The sequence below is a fragment of the Meleagris gallopavo genome, chromosome 19, assembly GCF_000146605.3.
Source record: "Meleagris gallopavo isolate NT-WF06-2002-E0010 breed Aviagen turkey brand Nicholas breeding stock chromosome 19, Turkey_5.1, whole genome shotgun sequence".
NCBI lineage: Eukaryota > Metazoa > Chordata > Aves > Galliformes > Phasianidae > Meleagris > Meleagris gallopavo.
Window position 1 is genome coordinate 3,184,467 of NC_015029.2, and position 18,240 is coordinate 3,202,706.

At 51.5% G+C, this 18,240-nt stretch overlaps 2 protein-coding genes across 2 annotated transcripts in view; one reads left to right on the plus strand and one right to left on the minus strand.

Annotated features, from left to right (window-relative positions):
• ASTN2 (astrotactin 2) overlaps nucleotides 1-18,240 on the minus strand; it is a 226,636-nt gene that overhangs the window by 94,431 nt on the left and 113,965 nt on the right. The window contains 3 exon segments of the mRNA XM_031556166.1: nucleotides 10,931-11,110; nucleotides 12,494-12,598; nucleotides 12,678-12,802. Coding sequence (XP_031412026.1) covers nucleotides 10,931-11,110; nucleotides 12,494-12,598; nucleotides 12,678-12,802 — 410 coding nt within the window.
• Nucleotides 1,402-6,186, plus strand: TRIM32 (tripartite motif containing 32). Its single transcript, XM_010720814.3, has one exon. It carries the CDS (start codon nucleotides 1,500-1,502, stop codon nucleotides 3,441-3,443), a length of 1,944 nt encoding a protein of 647 aa, XP_010719116.1. The 5' UTR covers nucleotides 1,402-1,499; the 3' UTR covers nucleotides 3,444-6,186.

Genomic DNA, 18,240 nt, shown 5'->3' on the forward strand with positions numbered 1-18,240 from the left:
CAGCCGGGGACCCCGCCGGTGGAGATCCTGCAGCGCCCATCCCTGCAATGTGGGCTAAAAAGAGCGCATGGCTAATAAATTCAGATCTTTTTTTTTTTTTCTCTGTATGAACATAAAGAACTTTTCTTCGTTACAGCTGTCTCCTTCCACTTGAGCAAATGCTAAACTGAAATGCACTGAACCTTTCTGTCTGAAACGCTCCTGAGGGCGAAGCAGGCAAACGCAGCGGGGAAGCAAGAGTGCTGCGTGCATGCAGCCATTATTGGGAAGAAAGCTTTCTGCTCGCTTCCCTCTGTGACCAGCTCTTCATTTTAAAGACTAACTACTTCCTTCCCCTCCTCTCCCCCTAGAAGAAATGTTTTCTCCCCATTTCTTTTAACAGCTAAGCAATGCAGTAGCAGAGGTATTGAAACTCAGTCTGCTGAATAATAACTTAATGATGTGAACCCTGTTCTGTTCCTTTTGAATGGATGGCTGCTTCAGCAAGGGAGCTGCTGGGATCTGCTCCCTGCTGCGTGGGATGTGAGGATGAAGAAATCTGGACTGAAGTTGAATGGCAACCACGGTGGTACAAAACTGAACCAAAATACAAGAGTGAAGTCAGTGCTATGGAATACAGAGAAATTAAATGTAATTAAGACCTAAGAGTGAACACACTCTTATGCAGTCTGCATTATCAAGCATTTGGAGTTGTCTGGTAGCTCCATTTCTGCTAATACCTGATAGAACACTGCTGCATCGAGCTGTATTTATTTGCATGATGCAGCATGGCAGAGGTTAATGAAGTACACTGGTTTAAAGACATCAGCGCATGTTTCCACTATAAACAGTCAATCACAGACCGAGTGGAAGCTGACAAATCATTCCTTCTAGGATTACCTCCTGGCAAACATATGAAACCTTGAAAATTTATTTTGGCTTTCTAGAAAAGCAGTTTAAACCAACCACATTTATTTTGTTCATGTCTGATGTCTTATCTGAATGCAGGTCTCCAGAGGTGATATATTAATGTCCTAAAGCATTGCACCATCTGGTTCCTCTTTTGATGCGCAACATTTGAACGCTTGGTTTAATCTCTCTGGATTTCAGAGTAAATTATGTAAACTCACAGGCTTGGCAGCAGGAGATGGGCACCATGAGGAGATGATTCAGTCATCAATATATATAGGGCTTCCTTATTGTTGCCATTACGCTTCTTTCAGTTCTACTTATAAATTTTGCAAGTGAATAATTCATTGCACTGGAAGCTGCAAGTTAGTTTTAGGATTTGCCCACTCTGAGATTAGCGATGATAAATCTACCCTTTTCACATGTGGAAGAGCCAACTGGGTTTCTGTTTTCCAGATCTGGGAGATAAATCAGAAATAAACTGCATGTATATGTAACTGCTGTTGATGACATAAATCACATTTTCTTTTTTTTTTCTGGACAGAATTGGAGCACCTTGGAATACATGCAAGTGCCAGATTCTGCACTGCCTAAAGTCGCCTGTGGAAACCATGGCTTCTGCCCCTCAGCTCAACTCGGATGCACTCCGAGAGGTCCTGGAGTGCCCCATTTGCATGGAGTCCTTTACTGAGGAGCACCTGAGACCCAAGCTCTTACACTGTGGGCACACCATCTGCAAACAGTGCTTGGAGAAGCTCCTAGCAACCAGCATTAACGGGATACGCTGCCCTTTTTGCAGCAAAATCACTCGGATCAAAACCTTAGCTCAGCTGACTGACAATCTTACTGTACTGAAGATCATAGACACCACAGGGCTGGGGGAAGTGGTTGGTCTCCTCATGTGCAAAGTCTGTGGGAGAAGGTTGCCAAGACACTTTTGCAAGAGTTGTGGCTTGGTTTTATGTGAGCCGTGCAAGGAGACATCGCACATGCCCCAAGGGCATAATGTCATTGCTATCAAAGAGGCTGCTGAAGAGCGTAGGAGGGAATTTGGGACAAGGCTTGCCAGACTTCGGGAGCTCATGGATGATCTGCAGAAAAGAAAAGCATCTCTGGAAGGTGTTTCTAGTGACCTGCAATCTAGATACAGAGCAGTTCTGCAAGATTACAGCAAAGAAGAGCGCAAGATCCAGGAAGAACTGGCCAGGTCACGCAAGTTCTTCACCACTTCTTTGTCTGAAGTGGAGAAGGTAAATAATCAGGTAATGGAGGAACAAGCTTATCTGCTGAACTTAGCAGAAGTGCAGATATTGTCTCGCTGTGATTATTTCCTTGCCAAAATAAAGCAAGGAGATATAGCTCTCTTGGAGGATGCAGCGGACGAGGAAGAACCAGAACTGACAAATAATCTCCCAGGGGAGCTGATACTTCACGAGGTTGAACTCCTTAAAGTGAGCCATGTGGGACCACTGCAGATTGGGCAGGTGGTGAAGAAACCCCGGACTGTTAACTTGGAAGAATCGCTTATGGAAACTGCAGCATCCTCATCGGCATCATTTAGAGAGCCTGACTTGGTGCAAGAAGAAGCCAGCTGCACGCCAAATTCCTCCCCAGCCAAGCCAAGGATGCCCGAAGCAGCTGCAAGCATCCAGCAGTGTTACTTCATCAAGAAGATGGGCTCCAAGGGCAGCCTGCCGGGGATGTTCAATCTGCCCGTCAGCCTGTACGTCACTCTCCAAGGAGAGGTGCTTGTGGCAGACCGAGGCAATTTTCGAATCCAGGTTTTCACCCGCAAAGGCTTCCTGAAGGAGATCCGCCGGAGCCCGAGCGGAATCGATAGCTTTGTACTGAGCTTCCTTGGAGCAGACTTGCCCAATCTGACTCCCCTTTCTGTCACCATGAATTGCCACGGCCTGATAGGTGTGACCGACAGCTACGATAACTCCGTCAAGGTGTACACCATGGATGGCCACTGCGTGGCATGTCACAGGAGCCAGCTAAGCAAGCCCTGGGGCATCGCAGCTCTGCCCTCTGGGCAGTTTGTGGTGACCGATGTGGAAGGGGGGAAGCTGTGGTGCTTCACCGTGGACCGCGGCGTGGGGGTGGTGAAGTACACCTGCCTGTGTAGTGCAGTGCGCCCCAAGTTTGTCACTTGTGATGCTGAAGGGACCATATACTTCACTCAGGGGCTGGGGCTCAACTTGGAAAACCGGCAGTACGAACACCACTTAGAAGGAGGCTTTTCAATTGGCTCCGTCGGCCCAGACGGGCAGCTGGGACGCCAGATCAGCCATTTCTTCTCTGAGAACGAGGATTTCAGGTGCATTGCTGGGATGTGTGTAGATGCCAGGGGAGACCTCATCGTTGCTGACAGCAGCCGTAAGGAAATCCTGCATTTTCCTAAAGGAGGTGGCTATAATATCTTAATCCGGGAAGGACTCACCTGCCCGGTTGGTATTGCCATTACTCCCAAAGGGCAGCTGTTGGTGCTGGACTGTTGGGATCATTGCATTAAGATCTACAGTTACCATCTGAGAAGATATTCCACCCCTTAAAGGCATTTCTCTGGGGAAAGCCCCTGTCACTAGCAGCAGTTCTTCCAGCCTCGTTGCAATCTGACAGGAACCGGTATCAAACACTGAGAAAACTGCACCACAGCCCAACGGGGTTTGGCACGGAGGCCATCGCATTTTTTGTTCAGGAACAAAATAACTAACGTGATGGTGGTCCGCATTTTCTCTTTTTGAATCTGTACAATAGAGTAGAAGAGCATGAAGGAAGAGATCCTTCTGGAATATTGGTTTTCTGCTAAATGACCAGTCGCTCCTTAACCCTTCTCACCTCCTTATTCTGCATTGACTACGTCTTCAACCACTGTACCTTTCTTTGTGCCATAAACACTGACTGGCTGCCCTAAATCACCTTCCTTTAGGGGACTAGGGATGCAATCCTCTCTCGCCAGGGTACTCGCGAGGAACTCAGTAGCAGTTGTCTGGGCAACTACTACAGAAAGCAATTTCTGATTGCAGCACTGCATAAAACAAAATAGCCCTCTTAAACTGCACGGAGATGGAGCTTTACTTTCAAACTGAGGAGCGAGGGTTTTCTCTCTCCGTTTTTCTGGCATTCAGGAGATTGCCCCTGTCGTGCCATTTGTGAACCATGTCTGTTCAATGTGAAGTGAGTACAGTGCAATCATGGGAGACCGAGCTGAGCCAGAAAACTGCCCTCTGATGGCAGCAGGGTTATTATTACTGCTAAGAATTCCACTGAGGAGGGGGAGAAGGGTGAGGGTTGGAGGAAAAAATCAGGGGAAATCTGTTGATATTCAGAAGTGTGCTGTTATTAAATGTATCTTGGGAACTGTCTTTGGGAGGTGTGTCTGCTACCTTCATCTGGGGGGAGGGAAAGGCTGGGGGAAGAAGACTGGGAGGTGGGAGTAAATGGGATCACACACAACTGTACGTTCACCTGCACCTCACTACCTGCATCCCGGATCTTTGCAAACAGGTTTCCACATGTCTGCACTTTGTATCCCACGATGAGGGTGGGGGGGATTGCTTCATTTTAATTTTTTTAGCACTCGAAAGCACATCCATTGGTGCATTGCCTTTTTCTCCTTGCACAGCAAATCACGACATTCCTCAGCTTTTTTATGGCACCAGCAGGCACCAGAGTTCGTGTTCATCACGGCTTTGGGCCAAATGAAGCACAAAACTGCAGCTGTGTGAACCAAGCCCCCACAGTGCTACTCTCCTCACTGATAAATGTGTACCTCAGTGTGGTGCTGCTTGCCTGGAATAGTTTATTGAAGGAAGGACGCATTCAAATAGGGCACAGTGGTAGCATGTTAATCTGCCACAGATAATAGTTACGCTGCAGTGCATTTATTTGTTGCTATCAACAACATAGTTGCAAATTTGAGGGCATGGCAGACAATATAAAAGCTGATTTTATGGTGGCTGCCGTGCGACAGCAAATTGTTTGCTGCTTGTCCTACAACATGTATGCAACAGGTGATTTTTTTTATGCTCTCATATACTTTTCCCTGGTGAAGCAGGAAAGGAAAACAGCCTTCAGAGCAGCTGCTGCTCCAGCCTGTTGTAGGGCAGCGATAGGGTTTCCAGAAGCAGCTCTGGGAGGAGAATCTTTTGGCAGAATTTGTTTTTTCCCTCTCCCTGTTGTGCTCAGCCGCAGCACAAAGAAGGAACCCAACTGTGTGATGGAGCTGCCCAGTGAGCAGGACAACATCCTGTTCTTCTCACTTAATGCACTGCAGAAAGATCTTCGAGAAGAGGGTAGGAGCTAAGAGAGGATGATTAGCAGGGCAGATGATGGAAGACACTAAAGGAGCCCAAGGGAATTGAACCCCCCTCCCTCCTGCACTGCTCTGTGTATTTGCTGAGGCTGTCGATATGCACACAACTATTTACATTCCCTGCTTCTCTTTCTGGGTGGGAGGGGCAGTTGCCTGAGGTACATAACAGCAATTTGGGGAGCTGATCTCATCTTGCATGTATGTTTTTGGGAGATGACTACTATCACTGGCACCTTCTGCAGTTAATTACACTGTAACTCAAGGCGTTTTTTCCAGTATTATGGTAATGTCAGTTTCTCTCCTACTGATCTCTTTTAAACATCTCTCCTGTTTCTAAGAACTGCTCCAAGCAGGAAGCTACTGTGGACCTGAATAATTGAAGCAATATTATCTATGATAATATGTACCTCTGTCATTTTCTGTTCCAATGGAATTTTTTTTTTTTTTGCAATAAACATCACACTACCAGCAAGAACGTTTCCTGGTGTGCTTAAAGGGACATAAAAGCTTGTCCAGCAAATGGGCTGAGCTGTTGTTTACCCCGGTCTGTTACTGGGTATGCAGCTCAAACAAAGCATCTGTCATCTGCTGCTCGCTCAGAGACTCTGGAAAAATAACACTGCTGGGCCATGCATTGGTGGGACAAGGCGGGGCGAGGGCTGCCTGGCTGTGTTTTGTCTGCAGCTCTTCTGGGCTGGGGTTTCAGGAAGGGAAAAAGGAAATCTGTTGTCCTTAGCCCTTTCCCTGCCACAACCCGACCGACTGTGAGGTGATGCTGCAGAGCTGTATTTCTTGCTGTGGTGCCCCCAAGTGTGATGCTGTGATCGTTTGCCAGATGAGGTGAAACAGGGCAATTAAGGTTTGTGATGAAATAGTTTTGCTTCTGCTCTCTACCTGGAGAAAGAACTTGTCTGGTTGTACATACGTGTTCGGTTTTTAAAGATCGTGTAATAAAGGAAAAATTGATCCAATTAACAGTGCATTGCAGACGGCTCGTTTCGTTATTAAAAACGCTTTGTCTTCTCCCTTTGGTGGCAGATTGTGTTTTATGGCTGGTGGGAACGAGCCTCCCTAACACAATGCTGCACGACCCCTCCTGCGCCGTCACAGTGGGGAGGACAGATCTGATCTCTTGGGCAGCTCTCGTGGAACTTCATCCAACACTTCTCCACCCACCCCTTAAACAAAGCCTGGAGTTTCTTCCATCCAACGGCAGTGGTGCTCCTGCACTTTCTGCCTCAGCACTGCATGGCTGTAGGGGCAGCACACTGCCAGGGGAGCTCACTCTGATGCTGATGAACACTGCAACACGTCTGCGTTTACATGGAGCCAAAGGGGAGCAAAGCAGTGTTGCACTCAGCTTTCAAAGACCTCCACGTGTCACCAGCACACGCAGGCTCTCCCCTGCCACGCAGCACAGCTGCTGATCTGGGGAAAGGCTGTTATTACCCGTGTTCATCTCAGATGATACGGAGCAGCTCTTTCAACGATGACGGGCTGCCAGTTTATCAGTTACAGCTTATGTGTGCTGTAACATTTGTTCTGGGCAGCAGCCGACAGCCACGGTTTTGACCAGGGATGAGTGGAAGAGTGCTTCTTAATCAAAGGGGGCAAAACTACAAAAGTAAAACTCCAGCCAGATGCTTTGAGTTGTTTCCATTGTATAGCTTAAATGATTTTTCTGGGTCATTACTCCATGTGAGGATTTTAAGTTATTTCATTTTGCACAACTAATTACTCGCCTGGTAATTTTGGATTACAACGAGCAGTGCATAAGGTCGCTTAGCAGACTGAGTCACAGCAAAGACTTTAGTCTAAACTAAATTTCATGGCAACCAGCTAGATTGTTTTTTCCTCCTCTGAACAAAATGTCAAAATCTGGGGGTTTGAAATAAACATAATGATCTAAAGCACAGGCTGGGAGAGTGTTATAAAGGTAACAGAGTGGTGGTTTGTAGGAGCTTATCTCAAGGATAGGGAAATTCAAAGTGCTTTACTTCTGACCAAGCAGTATAAGGGAAGGCCATTACCACCTTTAATAGGTGCAAAACTCACCTTTCCTTATGCACCTGATTGTGTGTAGGAATTAAAAGCTAAAGGTTCCCATGGACAGTTCATGGCAGTACCAGACCTGAAGGGAGAGGATTCAGACCATGCAGGGACAGGAGGGACCCACAGACCCTGCTCTGAAGGATACGAGTGCTATTCCAGCAGACCCTTAGGCTGCATCCTATGGCTTATGTGTCATGAAGATCCCTGTCTAAACTGCTCAGTTCACAAGAAAGCATGAAATCTGTAACCTCTTACAGGGAAACACATCCAGAGACACACGATCCGAGGGAGATAAGCGAGCAGAGGGTGATGGATGGTCAGGAGGCCTTAGTGAATGTGACAGCAGCTGTCAGCACAGCCCCTCCTGCTTTACTGAGCCATCAGCTGCCAAGAGGGAGCATCTCTCAGACCTTACACAGCAGTGTAACACTTTGGTATTGAAAACCTCTTCATCTCTACCCAAGCACACCCCAGGCACATCAGCCCCGCTCCCAGATCCCCACGGCATGGGAGAGGTGAGCTCTTCCCAGCTGGAGAACAGACATCTCCCACGCTGAGGCTCAGCTCGTCTGCAAGGTGAGAAGGAAAAGAGTTGTCATTCAAATGCCTGACAAGACGAGACCCTCTGCATTACGGCTGATAACGTCTCCATTTTCTCTAAGTGCCAGAGCACTTACAGACATTTGTTCTGCATTTTGTGTATCGCAGTAGGAGCAAGCGAGCAAGGAGAACAACGCTCAGGAAATCCCACTGGGGCTGTCAGACAGTGCTGCTGGAGCAGCTATGTCCTTTTCCTTGCCAAGCTCTGCTCCTCATCCAGCCAGGGAGCAAGCAGTTCTGTGGAACGTGAGTTGGTGAACTCACGCAGCCCCACGGGTGGGCGGAGGAACCCCTCTCTTCTGTGCACTTTGGGATGGTGTCTCTGTGACTGCTCTACCTCCAGTTTCATTGCTGTGTGACATTACTGGGCTTGGCTGTGCCCTCAGAGAACTACAGAACCATAAAATTGGAAAGGACCTTACAGCTCCCAGCACCACCCCTGCCATGGGCTGCCTGCCCCCAGCTCAGCTTGCCCAGGTCCCCATCCACGGCCTTGGGCACCTCCAGGGATGGTACCCACAGCTCTGGGCAGCAGTGCCAGGGCCTCACTGCCCTCTGAATAAGGCATTTCCTCTGAAATCTAACCGACATGTCCCCTCCCAGCCTCTTGCCCAGCCCCAGACTGCTCATAGGGAACAGGAAAGCCCCTACTGTGCAAGCACTGCTCAGCCCCAGCCCGAGCACTGCACTGTCAGCACCCCACATCAGCCAGACTGCAGGCACAGCACGACGGGGCTTCTATGAAGCTGGTTTGCCCCATCCCAGGCAGACCTGGCCCAATCTTAAACAACATGGCCTGGGTTGTCACATTGGCCTCAGCTGCCAAATGAAGATGTTCTCACAACTGGTGAGAACTTAATGAGGTACCGTCAGGACTAAGCACTGCCTTCAATGACAGGAAAAACGGATGCAGACTCCCGTGGCACAGATCAATGGCCAGGTCGATCTGCAGGTCCCTGCTTGGAAGCCCCTCTGCTGAGCCAAAGCACTGCTTGACTGCACAGAACCCAAGTAAACAGGCCCTGAAAACACGATTTTAATCGCTCAGCAGGAGATAAAATTTGGGTTTGGTTTGCTTTGCTCACACAGTTCCTAGAGGAGAGCCTGGGGAGGTGTCTGCATTTGTCTTTGCAGAGGCTGTGTGGGCAGCAGCCCCGGCCTCCCAACCTCTCATGTTTGCAGGATTCACTCCTGCACGCCTTTGGAAGGTGGCAGGCAGCTCCACTGCAGAACAGGACTCTGCCACCCAGGAATCCCCACAAATCGCCCCAAGTAGGGCAGTGTGGTGCCACCCTCCCCATCCCTGTCCCCATCCCTGTCCCCAGGCTGCTCCCACTGCCCCAGGAAGAAGCTTCCTTCCGGTATGCTTGAATACTGTCCCCATTTCCACAGGTAGAGCAGCCCACAAATGCTGGCAGCACCTGCAGCTCGCTTGTCCCAAGGGCACAAACCTTCTGCCAGCCCCACAAGAGCTGCATCCCTTTCTCCTCCGCATGGCTGCAGAAATGGATGCCCAGATGCTAAGCCATGTCACTGGCCGTGTTTTCCATGAGATCTCAACACACTGATCATGTTCTTTCCTGGCAGCAGCTTCTTCCCAAGGCCCACGAGTTGATTTATGAAGTTGATTACAATATTAAAATAATTCCGTACGATGCTGTGAGCATGCCACAGCATGCATTCTGATCATATTTGGTGCCGTTTCAATTAGCTCAAGCCTCTCCTCTCCCCCTGCTTTGCTCACTAACAAACTGCCCTCACCCTGGCCTTGCTGTGGTATCTATGGGAGATGATATGCACACACACTTGGAGCAGTGCTGGAAGGAGCAGTGGGAGAACGGCAGGACAGAGCTGTTTCTGAGCTGAGAATGCATCCAGAACCATCTAGCTGGGGCTATTTATCCAGATCCTCCCTACAACACTGCTAAAATGAGGACAAATCAGGGGAGAAGCTGGGGATCAAATCCATCTGCCATCACTGGCGACCTCTGCCTCTTCACTGGGGTTTCTCCAAGAGAGAGCGCTGGGCTCCTCGTGATGCTCTGCCCATGGAGCAGCATCCCTGGTACCTCTGCAAGAGCCCTGAGCATGCTCAAGCAGCCAATTACAGAACTTGTTCCTTCCACTGCAGCAAAGGCCCCAGAGATGAACCTCACCAATCCTGCTGGCTGCCAAAGCCCCATGTCACAGACAGAGCCGTGCACAAAGAACAACATCAGTGCCAACACCTAGTACCTAACTAACACAGCACAGCCAGAGATTAAACAGTCATATGCAGAACAGGACTGTCCTCCATCCCCCCTGCATCCTTGAGGATCTGGAGCAGGAGCTGCTTGGGATCCTCTCTGCAGAGGGCTGAGCGTGTCTGAGCGCATCACCACATCAGCAGCCATCAGCAGCACACCTCCACAACGCTCCTTCCTGCTAAACGGGGGCATTGCTTTGGCAAACCCCATTTATCACTCTTTAAAAACAAAACAAATGAGTACAGGATGTTACAAACACGCTTACAGGAGTGCTGCGCTGGGAAGACAGAGAGAAAATGAACCAGAAAGCATTGCAGGAGCCAGATTGCATTGACCACAGCAACACACAGGATGGGATGGATGCAATGGAAGAGATGGAAGGGATGGAAGCACCTGTCAGCTCCTGAGCCCTGCAGCGTGCCCTAAGGAGCACTGCAGACATTTTCAAGAGAAAAAACATCAGGAATATCCCGAGCTCCCCAGAGGAGGGAGATGGATTGGCAAATGGAAGGCTACAGCGATAAGGGAGTTTTTATAAACATAACCTAATTGTATTACTTCAAAGTCCTGAAGTTTATTGCCCTGTTTAATGATGTGTCTCGTTATTTATAGTGTAGCACAATGAGTCTGCTATTGATTTAATACACTTCCTTAAAGACTGTCATTGTCACAAGCAATAAAACGAAGCTATTCTCAGACAGCTCAATTATGTCACATCTCCATAAACCCACCCGCACCCCCGGCTCGGGGCACAGCAGCAGGGCTGGGGGTGAAGCAGGCAAAGAGCAATGGAAACACGCGGCGCTCAGGGCACTGCCCTCCTCACCTTTCTGGTACTGGAGCCACAGCTGCTGCTGCACCTTCTTGCTGGGGAAGTGGATGGTGCAGCTGAACTCGGAGCCGTACAGAGCCTCAGCGATGTAGTGGGAGCCAAACTGCTGGATGAAGGAGAGCAGCTCCTCCCGGCTGCTGTCTTTGCTCAGGATCTTCAGGATGTTGGCGAAGCCTGCAGGAGCAAAGCATGGGATGAAGAGGGAAACTGCAGCACACAGCTCCCAAGGAGCACGGAGCGTGTTCCCCCTTGCTCTGCTGTGGTTTGCATCGGCTGCTACAATGCACAACCTGTGGCTTAACGGGGCTGTGGCTCTGCCATCCTGCAATGAGTCCTTTCCCCAGGTGATTTCTCAAGCAGATTTCCAAGGACGTACATGTGTGTGCACACAAACCCTCCTGCGAGCCAAGGCCATCCTGCGGGATGCAGGGACATGGGGCAGTGCTCTCCCCAGGGGATGTGCATGGCCTTTGCCAGACCACAACCACAGATGCAAAGACGGATGTATCACAGAGGGCACAGCAGATCACCTCCAGCACAAATACCCCGCATGACCATTCATTAGGGTTAGAAAAGCTGGGGACAGCCCAGGGATCCATGGAGTAGGCTGTGGCAGCTTTGCACCGAGGCAACACCTCCTGCAAAGCCATGCAGACAGCTGGGACATGTCACAGAGCAGTAACACCACCCTGACTGCTCTGCAGAGCCCACAGAGGCACTGCTGGAGAGGGCCCTTATTGCTGCTGTGCTTCAATGGTGGAACTGAAAACACACTGCAAGGAAATACGTTGCATCTGTCACCCAAACGAGGTTATCTGCCTGGCTGGTTGATTGAAGGAGAAGGGTGGTGGAAGGAAAAAGCTGGAACAATTCATTGTGAGCTGACCCCAAAGACTTCGTTCAGCTCCAAACAGGCTGCTTCGTTCTGGGGCTGTGCAGCCTGGCTGTGCTAGATCTTCTCTTTTTTTGGGTTGTTGTTGTTCTTTTTTTTCCCATTTAAAAATAGGTTGATTTCTTAAATAAAAAATGCTGTTTTGAAATGAAACAGCAAAACATTTCAGGTCACAACAAAACGTTTCAGCATTTCTGAAACAAAACGTGTAGTTATAAAAATGTGGCAGTGAAATGTTTTGATGGCTGCAGGATCCTCCCGCCTGCCCCTTCCTCATCTGCCACTCCCTGCACGACAGGACCTGCATTCACAAACAGTTTGGGTCCCTGTAAAACTACAAATGTGCCTTTTGTCATACATGTGTGTACACATGTGCTCGTAGGAATCCCCCGTGGAGTTGCTCAGCAGCTCATGCTGGCTCTGCCTCCAGCCCTGTGTGCAACCAAGTGCCCACCTCCCTGTCTCAGTTTCCCTTCTACAGAAATGAAGCAGGTCACTTGTGGGCCCAGGTGGGGTCCTCATCCCTGGAGGTATGGAAGAGGGATGTGGGTTGCTGACGGGACTCAGCAGGGTAGGCTGATGGCTGGACATGGCGTTGATGGTGGACTTTCCGACCCAAACGGTCCTATGATTCTCTTATCTCCCGTGCACTGAGCATCTCTCACCTGAAGAGAGGGTGATGGAGCTGAGCTTCACGCGGTACAGGTTGCTCCTGACCCGCCAGTGCTGCACCATGGGGTAACCCATCGCCTCGTCATACTTGATGTCTCCTGCAAAGGAACAGCTGGCGCTCAGCCCCCACGGCCAACTCTGGGGACATGCTCTTTGGCCACAGGGGCGGGCTCTTACCAGTGAGGAGCTGGAGGTCGGGCAGGGGCTCAGACAGCACTCCACGGCACTGCTCCTCCACGGGCAGCGGGATGACCAGCAGCCCATCAGCCAGCTGTGGGAAGTCCTTGATGAAGTTGTTCTCCCTGCGGAGAGAAAAAGACAACTGCAAAGCAAGGATGCAGGCTGCGGCCGGGCGGCACGGCCGAGGGACACCTCCAGGTGGGTTCCTGGGAGCAGTCCTAGAAAGGATGGGGTTTTCTCTCTGCCTCATCTGCAGGCTGCGAGCTGATGCTTAACGAGCTCCCCAGGGCTGCAGCTCTCTGCTTACAGCAGAACCGCAGCCAGCCTGGGGTCCTGCCTGCTGCTTTTGGCCTGGATTCCCAAAGTGTGCTGTGGGAGGGATGGCAGGCAGCGTTGAGAGGAAAGCAGCCTAATTTGCTCACGTCTCACCACGTGCAGTTTCATACTGGTCACCCAGCAGTGCCACGGGCACGGCTCTGCTCCAGGGAGAATGGGGACAAAAAAGTCAATGTACAGGCAGATGCCAGAAAAAGCCAAAGAGCGCAGCTCAGGCTGCAAATTCACCATGTGTGGGATCTTTCCTAACCTTAGCAGGTGTAACATTGTATAATAGGCCCCTAATGAATTGTTTCTAGAACAACTATAGCAGAGAAATTATTTGAAATGGTGAGCAGACAGGGCTGCGAGACGAGCCCCTCCTGGCAAACCCTGCACTTGCGTAGGGAACGCAGGAGGGGAGATGTTCAATATTGATCTTAGAGACAGAATATAGGCCAGGAGGCTCTGCATCCTCCCAGAGCCTCAACAAAACGATGAGGTTCCTGCAGAACCAGGTCAACCCTCAGGCTGGCACTGCCTGCCCTTCCTCTGAGCTGATTTCTCCCATCAGCTCCGGCTTTGGCTCCCACCAGCCCTACCTCCCCCCTCCTGCATCCATCCACACTCAGGGGATGCTCTGACATCCTGCTTGGAGGGACATGTCCATCTCCACGGGTGCTGGTATGACACTGGTGCAGCACCTCCTGGAACTTCCCCACTGCTTCAGGTTGGATGCAGCCAGAACAGCACATAGGGATGTAGAAGGAGAGCAGGGGATGCATCTCCCCACCCCACATCTCAGTGCTTCCAGCACCTGATGGAATCTCAGGAGCTTCCAGTGACTACAGTCACTGCCAGGGAAAAAGTGTTTTATTTGTCTGCAGGGAAAAACCTCTTGCTCACACGTGCGCTCACAAATCTCCCATTGATCACACATGGGATCCCCAGTGGCAGAGCAGTGATTTGCTGTTGTAAGCCCTGAGCAATGCAAATGGAGAACTCCAATCCCAGTGCATTCTCCACACCTGGGAGAGAAGAGATGCTACGTGTGGGACACAGCTCAGCCTGCAGTGTCACAGCGTGTCACCCACAAGTGACAGCAAGAGACAGGCAGCAGAAGTGTGCCCAAGCCCGTGTGCTGCCTCCAGCGTGCACAGGGAGGAGGGGACACCAGGGACACTGTCCCAGTGGGGGCAGGGGCTGTGCTGAGGCAGCAGGAGCAGTGCAAGCAGTGCGAGGCCCATCTGTATGCACAGCTACTGGCCACTGCTGACGTCTCTGCAAAAAGGTATTTACCAAAAAGCCGTGCTCTGCAGTGCTGCTTGCTGTAATGCCATTTGCTTTAACTGCTCTGCAGTCGAAAGGTTGGGGAAAAACAAGGGCCAAGTGCAAGTGGGTCCTGTGCATACAGACATGGGTGTGCACATCCTCACAGCAGTGTTCAAAGCCCAAATTTCAGCAGTGCAAGGGCACTTTTCTGCATCTCCTCCCTCCCTGACCCAAAGCTGCTTCCCTCCCGGGGTGCAGCTCAGCACCACTGCACGCATCCTGCTGTGTGCCACCGCTGTGACCGCGCTGGGTGACTGCAGGCACCGCAGGGCCACCGTGCTGCCATCTCACCCACCGTGCTGGGGAGGGCTGAGGGGGGAACAGCCAAAAGCACTCTCTGGCCGCAGCGAGCCGGGCAGTGTGCTGAGGGCCAGCAGCCGGCAGAGGGCTGCAGCTCCTCTTCCTCTCTTCTTCATTAATAACCCTGCGGTTACCGTCGCCCTCCATGCACAAACCAACAGTTTCTGCACCCACTGGAAGCACGGAGCAGAACCACGATGCTCTGGGCTCTGTCAGAACCACAGGGGAGGGCTGGGAGTACGGTGGGAGGGATGCAGCAGCCTCGTGCTTGTGCCCTCTGGGCCTACAGATGCCCACCAAGCCCTGTATATTCCGGTGGGATCAGGGGAAGAAGCAGCACACTGATCGGCTCCCAGGTCCCTGCAGCATCCTCCTGCCTCTCGTCCTGCCTCCAGCACCTCACACCACTACTGCTCAGGAATGCACACTGACCCAATGCATCAGCTCACAGCACTCCTGCAAGGGAGATGCGCTGGGGCAACTGACAGATCCTGAGTCACTGCAGAGATAAATGTTTCTGCCTCGCTGCCCCAATTCCCCAAGCATGCAGCCCAGCGTGCTTCCCTGCTGCATCTGTGTCCTCCTGCCCTTCTGAAACTGCACACATGCGCTGGGGAATTTTGGGGGGAACCTGACCTTAAACAACAGCCCCAAGATCATGCCATAAATCTGTGATACAGTGCAGTGTAGAGCTGCAGCCCTACAGCACCGTATCACACAGCCAACGGGAAGCCAACAGAGGGACCAAGGGAATCCCACAGGGTCCCACGGATCTGCAGTGTCCCTGGGGGAGCTGAGATTCTCTGCCTGTCTTGGATGTGGTCACAGCCCCCAGGTCCCACAACAGCCACATGCTGAGGAGTTGACAGGGGATGCACACAGTGCATCGTGGTGGATGGGCAAATAAATTCAGGAAGGGGACAAAAAAAAAAAAAGTTATAAATTAAAATGACCCTGCGAGTGATTAGTTGATGCCCTGAAGCATGAGATTTAATTACCCTTATCTAAGCCAGCACAGCTACAAATGTTAATCACATTATCATCCAGGGTGGCTATGTTGAGCACAGCAGTGATGCGAGGACTGTGCTTTTTGCACAGCTCTGCTATGGAAGTTGGGGAGGACGCCTTCCCCTGCAACCAGAATTTGTTCATCTTGCTTCCTTCTGGCCTGCAATGGCACACGGAGGTGCAGTGGATCTGAGGCTGCTCGATGCCAGCTTCTGAGCCAACGTCCCTTCAGAGAAGAGTTCTGCTGGAGCAGCTGTGAGTTCACCAGATCCCAGCTTGATCCAGGGATGGTCGGAAAGGGCTCCTTGTAACTGCACCAAGTATGATCTATGGAGTTGCTACGAGACAGACACGAGGGTGCCGTGTTTCCACAGCCGCTCTGGGGAAGGTAAGCACGCTGTAAATCTCCCCACATTTCTCCCTGACCTCAGGCACCAGTGATTTATAAACCATGCACAGTGCTGCCCTTACTCCAAATGCAGCTTATTATGCCAGTGAGCCCCCACTCCCATTAATGAGATGGGACACCATGGAGACCAAGGAGGCTTTGCCAGGCCCAGGGGTTTCCTCTAGCTGCCAAACTTGGCCGGTGAGGCTGGAAGAGTGCAGACAACTGTCCTCACACTGCCATCCCTCCTGGCCGCACAGCGTGCACAATAACCACCCAACACCACACACCAGCTGCTTCGCCTCTCAGCACGGGGAGAATTAGCATTTAAATTGAGGTGCTGCAAGGAGGTAAATCACGAAGCACTGGGAATGCAGCACTCCTGGATGCCGGTGGGCACACGTGGTGCTCCTTGTCCTCAGGCACAGTGCTGTGCTCAGCGCCACGTCTGCCTTGCAGCATCCTCTCAGAGCCACGGAACCATCCTCTGGGGGACTGGGACCAGCAAGGGCTGTGGGCAGGCACGTGGGCACCTAGACATAGCAAGCAGCAAATGATGTCCAGATGTGGGACTTGAGGAAGACGAGAACACTGACGTCACTTCACGGTAAGCCAAGCCCTGTGGGTGCATGAGTGCTGCTGTTGGACCACGACATGGATTCTCCACACTGCCCATGCCAAGCAGCATCACATCTCTCCTGCACTGCAGCCACCTGAACCCCATCCTCCTCCTGGTGGCCCCAAACTGTCTGAACACCCAACTGTCCCCTCCTCAGGCCTAGTGACCCCACGATGGGTGACGACACCACAAACCAGCAGCAGCGCCCACCACCATCCCGCTGCCAGGCATGGAGAAGTGCAGCAGCACTCTGCACAGCTCCCTGCTGCCCACCACTTCCAAAACTGCAAATCCCACATGCACAACCCCCAGACCCCACCACCAGCACCCACATCCTCACACCCAGCACCACCCATTTGTCACCTCCTATTATCCCCCCCCTCCGCCCACTCTCCCCCTTGCTCCCCATTACACAGCTATTTATTTATTCATTACAACGCATCTCCTGGGGGTGAGCTCTCGCAGCAGGCTGTGGATCTTTCTCCCTCTGGAGCTCCTGTTGGGAACGTGCTGAAACGGCGCGGAGTGGAAACAAATTCGGAAAGTTGCTGTTCCCACAGCAACGCGTTGTGCCTATAGAGCAGGCAGAGCGAAGGTCTACGAAGCTGGATTTATGCCTTAATGATGGAACCGGGGCTGCAAGAACGTTTCCATGCAAAAGCTCTATTTTTCACAACTTTGCAAATATACGGGTGATTCTCATCGGGTTTGAAATTTCCAGTGCTTAACCTTCGCTCGAAGGTGATTTCCTACAAGAGGTTTCAACTGGGGAAAAATTAAAAAAAAAAGTGTTTGAGCAAGAAGGCGGTGAGGAAAAGTGGACACATCCCCGGCCTGGAGAAAAGCAGCAGAGCGCCTGTCCTGCTGCACAGCAGCCCGGTTGGCAGGGCCTGGAGGTCCCATTGGTGCCACACTCATTGCTACCCTCACTCGATGGGAAGGTCCTGGGGATGTCCAACAGCTGCTGTGGCTGAAGAAGAAGGAGCCCGCTGGCAGAGGGCTGAGGGGAGGATGTTCTGCTCCATGGATCTGCTGCTCCAGGTATTTCCCATGGGATCAGCGGTGGCTCACAGCCGCAGGGCTGACCTTCCTGGCTCCATAGCTCAGCCAGTCGTGGCTCATTGAGTTGGGTGGGAAGGTGTTGTGCAGTCAGACAGACGGACAGACAGCCATCGTGCAGCAGCATGGGGAGGCAGAGCCATCAGCTGGGGTTTGCATGCCTGGCAGCTCCCCTCCTGCCGTTTGGTTTGGGCGCTGTTTGCAATCATCTCCTGAGTGTTGCTCAAGCAGCTCCAAGCCTGCTGCTTTCATTAGGCTTATTTGTAACGAGGCAACAAATAACAGAACTCCCACTGACTTCACAGGAGCCAGGACTGCACGCTGGGACTTCCCAAGGAGCCGGCACGAGGCAGGTGCCCAATGCACATGCAGTGTCAGCAGGATTGGGGTCAGAGCCCCCAAAAGGCACAGCCCCAACACTGCTACAGCCTGCCAGGCACCACACGCACTGCCTTCCAAAAAGCTTTTGCTCTTTCCAATGTGAATGCAGCCCCAGCTCTCTGCCCAGTGCACACATCCATTTCTATAACAATTGATCT

Coding starts and splice junctions, on each gene's coding strand:
- TRIM32 (XM_010720814.3), top strand. CDS start 1,500: ATGGCTTCTGCCCCTCAGCTCAACTCGGATGCACTCCGAGAGGTCCTG.